The sequence below is a fragment of the Eupeodes corollae genome, chromosome 1 (genome assembly GCF_945859685.1).
Source record: "Eupeodes corollae chromosome 1, idEupCoro1.1, whole genome shotgun sequence".
In the NCBI taxonomy this organism is placed as follows: domain Eukaryota; kingdom Metazoa; phylum Arthropoda; class Insecta; order Diptera; family Syrphidae; genus Eupeodes; species Eupeodes corollae.
Genome location: NC_079147.1, coordinates 104,517,914 through 104,527,221, shown reverse-complemented (window position 1 = coordinate 104,527,221; position 9,308 = coordinate 104,517,914). Strand labels below are relative to the sequence as shown.

Here is a 9,308-nt window from a genome sequence, read left to right as displayed (position 1 = left end):
GTCTCGATTCGATCGTCAACGTCGTTGATGATGAGGATGCGTAGCGTTAGTGTGGTTGTTGTTGCGCTCGTGCCCAAAAATCTGCTGGACGAAGAATAATTTCTTGTCAGCGCCGCCGTTGCTCTGCACATATGGTTGATGTTCAATAGAATTTTCACTTGGTGATAATGTTTTTGGGTGTCCCGTTGGATGTTGGCATGGCTCATATGTTTGTCGCTCGGTGACCAGAGATTTGCTCAGCTGTGTCTCTAATAGTAGTGAACTAATTCGGACGCTTTTTTCTTATTGTTCTCAATTTAATACTTTTTATTCTATGAACTATTTAACCTTTCTATACTCGTAGTACCCGTGGCATGATGGTTAGTGCGTTGGACTGTCATGCAAGGGGTCTTGGGTTCAATCCCTGCCTGTGCCACCTTAATTTAAAAAAATAATTTTCGCGGGTACTGCCTCTTGCGAGGAATTGACAAATCCTTCAAGAGTAATTCTTGTCATGAAAAAGTGCTTTCTCAAACCAGCCGTTCGGATTCGGCCTAAAATTGTAGGTCCCTTCCATTCCTGACAACAGTACTCGCACACAGGAATGGTTGAGAGTTGTAAGTCACTAGGCCCTGGTTCACAACGGACTGTTGCGCCACCCCATTTGATTTGATACTCGCGCATTGGTCTCTCAGACCGACAAATCATTAATTCTTTGTTTACTTGAAAAATAACATCCGTGCATCTTTGAAGTTCTCAGTAGCTTCCTATATATGTATTCTCTTTCGATTAGCTGGGCGCAAGGACACTTGCCAGGTAGACGTGTTGTGTTTTTTACGTGTTTTCGGTCTGTCAGACCGACGCGAGTACAAGTGTTACAATTTTTGGGTAAGTAATTTTTTTATTTTAGAACATTGGTGGGTGAAAAATATTGTTTTACTTTAGGGATGTTTATATTTTACATATATAATATGGACATATACATATGGACACAAAAACAAGCCCCAGAAAGTTTATTGAAAAACTGTCATATGATCTAATAATGCCTCATCTAAAAAACGGGCATTCATTTTGAGTCTGCCACGAACAGTGAGACTGAGGATTTTAGAAGTGTGCAAACTTGATCAAACTAGTCCAGGATCATCTGGAAATAATCAAACAGGGAGCTGTTCATTTAGCTCTTCAAAAATATTTTTTTCTCGAGTATGCATTTATGGTATTTTCGGATTGCTACGCCTTACAAAATTAGGGTCGTGGCACCGGTTACCGAACAGTTTACGGACTTTTAAGAAAAAAGAAGTTGTAAAAAATACTTTGATCGGGTTTAGAACTGTAATATGAATTTATGCTGAAAGAAAATCTCAAATATTTTTATGGATTAAAGTAGTTTTTCTCATAAAAACTATCAGTAAAAAAAGAAATGAGATTAAATTTAAATCAACCAATTTTGCCTATTATCGAACACTTGTTGCCTGAAGCCGAACAAGAGTTTCCTGTTTCCGAACACTGAAATCAAAACGTCGTTAGCCGTACAAAAATCATTTTTAACGCAAAATTTGAATACTTTTTACGTTTTTTTTTATTATAATTTAAAAATAGTTCATTGGCAAAAAAAAATAAAAATAGGAATCACGTTTTCAAAGAGTTAATACTAATTAATAACTAATTACAAAGTATAGTTACCTACATTACACACCACCTATTACTTACTAAGTAAGTAAGTAAGTAATAGGTGGTGTGTAATGTAGGTAACTATACTTTGTAATTAAAATAATATTGAACATAAAATTAGAAATTCATTTGTAGTTTTCTTATACTTAAAATTAATTTGATTATATAGGTATGCTTATAGCTAAATTTTATAATTATTATATATCTATTTAATAGATAATATCACTCTTTTTGTACTTACAGGTACACTTTATGCGTAGGAACTTGTATAAAAATAAATAAATATAGGTTATAACTAATTAGTAAAAAAATAAATAGTAGACAAAATTAAAGGTACTTCATTGATTAAAAATTAATAAGTAAAAACAATAGCTTTGGCTATTTCATTATTTTAATTTGCGCATAAATCGCAAACAAAATCCTCATTTTGTGCTTCTTGGAATGTCTTCGTAGAGAGTTTCGTACAGGACAAATGGTACCATCTGCTACATGAGTCGCATCCAATGTTTTTCAATGCATCATCTTCTGCATCAGTGTCCAGTTCATCGTTACATTGTTCACATATTTCTTTTTTGCGTGACTTTTCTGAAACATTGACTTTTTTCTTTTGTTTCTTTTTTGGTTTCTGATCTTGCAGGATCTTGCGTTTCTTTTTGCGTTCTTCAATTTCCTTTCTTTTTTCCTGCTTAATCCGTTCTCTGTTTTTATAAAACTCTTTCCATTTAGCAGACGAGATCGACATTGGGGCTCTATTTTCTGGGAGTAATGTGACACCTTTCTTATTTGTTATGGGATCCGGATATGTTAAATGTTTAGAAAAACTGGAGGATGGGCTATTGCATGGTGTAGAGGTTTCGCTTGTAATAAGGGCTGTGGTAACTGATTCGGCAGTGATTGTTTTTGTAAAATTGTCAGCTAAAATCATAAAAATTTGTAACCATTTCACAAGAATATTTGAAGTAGGTAGGTATACTTACAGATTTCTCTATGGGGGTTCAAAATTTCTTCCAAAGCTTCTTCTAAAATATCTTCGTCGATACAAACATCATTGGTTGTTTGAGGTGATGTTACAATAAGGTCTAAATCGTCATTTGTTGATTGAGCTGATGGTACCATATCGTCTAAATTTTCTGTTTGCAAAGATGGACTATTTTGCATTACAAGTAGTTCAGGAACCTGAGAACTCGGAAGGTTATTGTGAGCATCTGATAGAGTTTTCATTAAATTTTGAAAGTCAATCCCTTTTTCAATAATTTGGCTTTCAAAAAATGTCAAAACTTTCTTTGTTGTCTCCATCTCATTTTTAGTTACGTCCGTGACTTCATTGTTGGATTCATTCACTCTCTCCAAATTATTGTGAAGGCATTTTGTATAGTCAACGGCTTCGGGGTCGAACGGAAATAAGCCACACTTCCGGAATGCATTTTTTATTACTGGGGAACGATCACTCTTATCTAAAACAACTTTTAACAGTTGGCAAAAATTCGTTTTTGTCACTGTTTTACCATGATTTTCTGGTAAAACGCTCCATTCTCTTAAAGTTTTCCTGTAATCACTCTTGAGGCCTTTAAAAGCTCCCACATCTGCAGGCTGCATTATATGCGTTGTGTTAGGTGGGAGGGAATACAAAATAATTTGATTGTTAGAGCAGAATTCGCTTAAGTGCATAGATATATGCGACTTGTGTCCGTCAACTAAAAGGAGCACTGGCCTTTTAATGTGATGCTGATTTAGCCAATTTGAAAAGTCGTTCGCAACGTATTCAAAAAATGTTTCCGTCCGCATCCACCCAGTTTCTGAGCGACCAACGACCCAATCTCCTGGCATACTATTAACTATTTTTGATGGTACTTTTTGGTAAGGGAAAACTACGACTGGTGGCAATGTTTCACCACTAGCATTAAAAACCAGAAGAACTGTTATATTTTCTTTTTCATTGGAACATTTTATTTGAAATAAGTTGCGGTATCCTCTTGGACCAATGACATTTCCTGTCTTAGGTGCCAGGCTGAATGATGTTTCATCTCCGTTAAAAATACGTGTTGCATCATCCAAAAGGTCTCGACAATTTTCATCAGTCAAATATGTTTCCAGTTCTCTGAACCATTTTCTTATTGACTCTTCTTTCACAACAGCTCTGGCTTTCGATATGGTTTCGGGGGTTCGCAAGGTTAATGAATCCTTGTGTCGGCTCAAAAAACTGTAATACCATTTTTTGCCTGGCCTGTCATCCTTGAAAGGAGTCTTTCGTTTCTCGTCTCTTATGATTTTTTGGACAACATCGAGAAGTTCATTGGGTTTTTGTGGAAACCCACATTTGGCAATATTTGTTAGCCATCCCACAATTTTACCCTCCTCCGCTTCAGTTAAGACGCTTGATGGGCCGGGTTTTTGCATTTTGTCCACAGATCTGCCTTTAATTTTATCATGCAGAGTTGTAATAGGTACTCCGAATGCCCTACTAGCTGCTCGAATACCCATGGACTTGTTTCTTATCTCTCGTAAAGCTTGGTCTAACGAAGCAGCTGTATATTTTTGCTTTTGTGGTGCCATTTTTGTTCATCTGTTAAACGAAAAGACATTTAAAACTTAGTGTTCGGAAAAAGGATACCTTAAAACTCTTAGTTTCCTGATTTCGAACACCAAAGAAAAACGCGTTCGGAAATAGGATTTTTACTTTTTTTCACTGTTTGTGATACACTAAAATATAAAGGATTCATTTCCCGATGAATTTTGGTAGTAAAAAGCTATAAAACAAATTAATCACAGTTTCCTATTACCGAACACACGTGTTCGAGTAAGGAAACTCGGTAAACTCTGGTTTCCTTTTCTCGAACAGTCAAAAAACACAAGATAATTTCACTTTTTTTCAATAAAACTTTTAAAATAACAATAAACTAATGCACTAATGTAATTAAAAATACTGATAAAAGTACTTACGTGAATAGTTTCTCTTTCAAACAACTTTTCTGGGACCCTTTTTCTAATTATATTTGGCTACAAAACATGGGACGACCGAGTCCAAACAAACCGAACACTGAACTGGCAATTTTGCATGCTTAAGATGTATTTGTATTGGTGAGATACTTTACCTTAGCGTAAAGAGAGTATGGTCACATATGTATGTGAAGTTTTCATGGAAAAAAACGGTAAAATAACGAAAATATAGCAATTTTTTGTTTAATTGTTCGGTAACTGGGGATGTTCGGTAACAGGTGCCACTACCCTATAAAGACTGACTCTTTTTTTATACTTTTTTATAATTGATGTTATTTGTTTTAATGAATTATTAAGTTTTTGTTTGTTTTTATTGAAAAAAAAATATTTATTTTTATTTTTTAAGCTAAGGTCCTAAAAAAACTAAATTTTTTGAGAAGCCTGTTTAAAATGAAATTGCTACCAAATAAAGTATAAAGTTCCTATGTTTTTCTATTTGTTTTATTTAACTTTATTACTTTCTTTAAAATAAACCGCAAAACTAATTGGAAAAAACATATTCGTGAACGTAGAGACGAGAAAAAATCTCGGTCTGAGAGACCGTGCGCGAGTATATGTATGTGTCTTGTCAAAATGCGCGAGTACAGGAAGGTTAACAGAAATTTGTAATACTTATTTATTCGTTTTTTTTTTAAAGATATTTAATACTTTATTTAAAATCTATTATAAAAAGTAAATAAATATTTAAATTCTCAAAATTTGTGTAGTATCATTTGAAATTTATAATTTTTTTTTGGGGGGGGGCTTCGGTTTTGTGACAAAATATTTCTAGGGTGAGTCACAGAAAACGTGACACAGCGTAACCATGGAGGGGAGGGGGTCAGAAAAAGCTGATTTAACGTGACGTATTTTATGAACGGCCACAAAGTTGTAAGTCACTAGGCCCAGGTTCTTCATGGACTGTTGCGCCACCTAATTTATTTATTTAAGTTGTGAATTTACTATAGCAGTGGTGAACTGACTTTAGCAGTCGTGAATTGACTTTAGCAGTGGGGAATTGATATTAGAATTAAGGGTGCGTGAAAATTGACATTTTAGCTTGTAAGCAAACCAGAATGACAGATTGGTTAACTGTATACTCACAGAAATTTTATTTTGAATTTCAAATTTAAAAATTGTTCAAATTTCGTTAAGGTAATGCAATAAAAAAATGGTTGAACTTTTGATATTAATTTTTAGGGGGAGGGAATTTTTGAATCAAACCAGGATAAGAGCACTTTAGTAGTATAAAATGAGCTCTAAATTACCCCATCATTACATTTTTAAATTTTGTTCTGGTTTTGAAAATCTCCAAAAATGTCAACTTTGCGACGTGATCAAGGGAGTAAGAGCTTGAGGTACCAAATTATAAAATACTAAATTAGGATCGCAAAAAGAGCCCTAAATTCGCTTATTATCAGTTTTTTGAAATTATGAATTTGAAGGTGTGGTGTTTTCAAGCTGATTTTAACTTTAACAAATTGTTAGAAGATAGAGTATGTTAAAATTATGTAGATCATCTCTTATGGCGAGTAAATTGCTAAAAAAGGCTTTAACATTTTAAAAAGTATTTAAAAATGTATGTCTTCAAACTAATTTCCAATTATAAAAACATATTTTCAACATTCAGTAAAATTTTGCGAAATAGCGAATTGACTCTTTTTTTTTGCAAAACAAGAAAAATATAACAAAGTGTTACACTTTTTTATTATTACTATTATTAATTATTTTGAGACACATAATTATAACCACAACTCAACAAACGAAGCTACGCACAGTGGGGCAGCTCCATACATGGTGATGATAAAAAGGTCACCTTGAAAAATTAAAGCCACGGGATTATAAAGTTCGATCTCTTAAAGTTAACGGAAAATCTGATATGAAGAGTGTGATTTTTTTTTATGTCTCGTAGTCAAGGTTAGACAGCCCATCAAAGTAGACTTTTAATGTGCAAAAATCAATTATTTAAAAAGTGCTAAAAAAGATTAACTTTAGTTTTAGCCATAAAATCAAAATTAAGACCGGAAAAAAGTTTAAAAAAATGTCACACCTAGATGAAGGTATGTAGATTATGATTGAAGTTTAAAAATATAAAAAAAGAAAGCTTTGTGTTGAAATAATTGAAATGAAAAGAAGAAATTTTGTTAAGGCTTTTTTTTACTTTTCACTTCATATCTTCTGTTGGGGCAAAAGTCAAGCAGGTCTGAAAGTGGGAAAAGTTTCAGGAACAATATCCCTATACTACCAAAAAAGGTTGTGACAAATTTTTACTTTACCAAAAAAATATTATGCTTTCCATTTTATTTACAATTTTGAGTCTTAAATAAAAAAAATAAAGTAAATTGACATCTACACTAAATTAAATGTTATTTTGCCTATACTCCTTACTTTTTTAAAAACAATTTCTCATTTTGCACTTTGCAACTTGTTTTTAGGTTCTGAAGACCAAAATTTCCAATGCTCAAGAAAAAAATTAGTCGAAATTTATTTTTTGAGCAAACAAAAAAACATTGATCAAAAGTTCTCAGATGTTGAATCCTACATAAAAAATAAAATAGGATTCCAAAATCATTGACCTAATGAAGGAAAACCATAATCTCAAACAAGAATGCAGTGCAACAAATTCCATTTTTACTGCCACACAGAAAAAAAAACTTGCAAATAGGAATGTACGAACAAAGTGGAGTATAGACGATATATCCAAGTGTATAGCAATCCATGCCAGTGGCCCAAGAGCGTACCGATTCCTACTTAAAAATGGCTACCCCTTCCCTGCTGTAATTACGTTAAGGAAATGGGCATCCAAAATAGACGTCAACCCTGGATTTTTGAATACAGTTTTCAATTTGATGAGAAATGCTAACCTGTCGCAGCGTGATAGTTTGCATGCTAGACCTGTGTCAATCGTGATTGATTCGGTCTTTATGACGCGTTCATCAAAAAGATTGAGTGATTGCAATCGTAGTAAACCAAATCAATCGTTCTCAATGTCAATAGTTACATCCAGCTGTCTTTCGTTTTAAAGGAAATGGAAAAGAAATATGTTTCGTTCATTCAACTTATTCTCATTCAAATCAAATCAAAAATCAAATGGGGTGGCGCAACAGTCCGTTGTGAACCAGGGCCTAGTGACTTACAACTCTCAACCATTCCTGTGTGCGAGTATTGTTGTCAGGAATGGAAGGGACCTACAATTTTGGGCCGAATCCGAACGGCTAGTTTTGAGAAAGCACTTTTTCATGACAAGAATTACTCTTGAAGGATTTGTCAATTCCTCGCAAGAGGCAGTACCCGCGAAAATTATTTTTTTTTTAAATTAAGGTGGCACAAGCTACGGGTACTACTCATTCTCATTTAAATAAAATGATATAAAATGGGAAGTAAACAAAACATAGCTTTGAAACAATCAATCAATTATTTAAATACTAATCGTTCTAAAGTAAAGACCGACTGACCGAAACTGAATGAAAATGAAGTACCTTACCTACTCTACTGCAAAAAGTAAAAGTTCCATATGGTTCCACTCGCTTATTTTCCAATTTCCTAAGGTTCGCTTACACTTAAATTCAGTCCACAATCGCATGGAGTGGAGATGAATTTTTGTAAGTAAGGTAAAGGTACGCTCATTATTATTCCATTGTGTATTTTTCCTAAACACGAGGGTTATAATAGCTATTTTTTTTTATGAATGCGGGTGAAAATATATAAATAAATATAATTTGTTTATGAACCAACGTGAATGTGCCGCTTTCGCCGACGCGGCGGCAGTTTTTGTTGTTGTTTAGCATTGTTTATTGAGTGCAGTCTTGCCTCAACAATATCTTTTAATCTGTCTACAAAATGTTACAGAAAAATCTTCACAAATTAAGAAAAAATATGTATGACAGCCTTATGAAAATCGTTGTAAATAAATTGAATTCAAATATAATTACAAAAATACAGATTAAACTATTGGAGTTTGTTGACTTTTTCAGAAAAATTGCATTATTGTGTAATAGTAATAGTAGACTATGAATTCCACATAATTAAGTAATATAACATTCTCACTAGTCCCAGTGATTATATTTCGTTGAAAATTAACAAATGAGATCCGAAATTACATCATTTAAAATTCCATGTACAAATACATATTTCGAAATTAGATAAATTCAACAAAAAAACATATTTTAAAAGCTTGAAAATCTTTAGTATGAAAATAGAAAGAGAAAAAAACAAAAAAAGGATTTAACTCCCAAATCCCATAAATGAAATGAATTATAATTTTAAAATAGGCATTGCGCTGCTTTTGTGGGCTTTAAGCTGCTACGCCTATTTGAAATCGTAAGACCTGCTTTTGAAAAAACTCTCTCGCATGGTACACTCGTTGCAACAATGCAAAGCCTCTTAAGGGCAAGGTTGTAGTGTCGTGGGTATATATGTTTTCTTTCCTTCCACCATTTAAGGGGATCATCGTTGCGTCGAATAGGTGTTTCATTCATGTACTTATCAATTTCTAAAATACTTGCAGCATGTTGGTTTGGGTTGGAAACGATTAAATCCAAATGAGAATCGAAATCTCCCCATATCAGTGCATCGTTTTGACGCCACGATGATTCGGAATTTGTTGAAGTTGATGCAGTAATAGTATCTGGATCTGCCGGTGGTGTTTGCGTTGGGAACCATAACGCCTTAGCCTTCAAGTC

The 9,308-nt window shown here is 33.6% G+C and overlaps 1 protein-coding gene across 2 annotated transcripts; it reads right to left on the bottom strand.

Moving 5' to 3' along the window:
* Positions 1 to 1,785: 1,785 nt before the first annotated feature.
* On the bottom strand, positions 1,786 to 4,864 carry LOC129943272 (uncharacterized). 2 transcript variants are annotated; one of them, XM_056052584.1, is made up of 3 exons: positions 4,591 to 4,864; positions 2,628 to 4,213; positions 1,786 to 2,565 (listed from the first exon to the last, which is right to left on the bottom strand). In XM_056052584.1, exons 2-3 carry the CDS (start codon positions 4,201 to 4,203, stop codon positions 2,042 to 2,044), a joined length of 2,100 nt encoding a protein of 699 aa, XP_055908559.1. In that variant the 5' UTR covers positions 4,204 to 4,213; positions 4,591 to 4,864; the 3' UTR covers positions 1,786 to 2,041. The 2 variants fall into 2 exon arrangements, with proteins under 2 accessions (XP_055908559.1, XP_055908558.1); XM_056052583.1 differs by having other exon boundaries at positions 2,628 to 4,864.
* Between the last annotated feature and the right edge of the window lie 4,444 nt (positions 4,865 to 9,308).

What these genes read in the sequence shown, in the direction of transcription:
- LOC129943272 (XM_056052583.1), bottom strand. Translation starts at nt 4,203, where the DNA reads ATGGCACCACAAAAGCAAAAATATACAGCTGCTTCGTTAGACCAAGCT. An exon ending in GAACCCCCATAGAGAAATCT is followed by an intron (nt 2,566 to 2,627) that starts GTAAGTATACCT and finishes TTATGATTTTAG; the next exon opens with CTGACAATTTTACAAAAACA.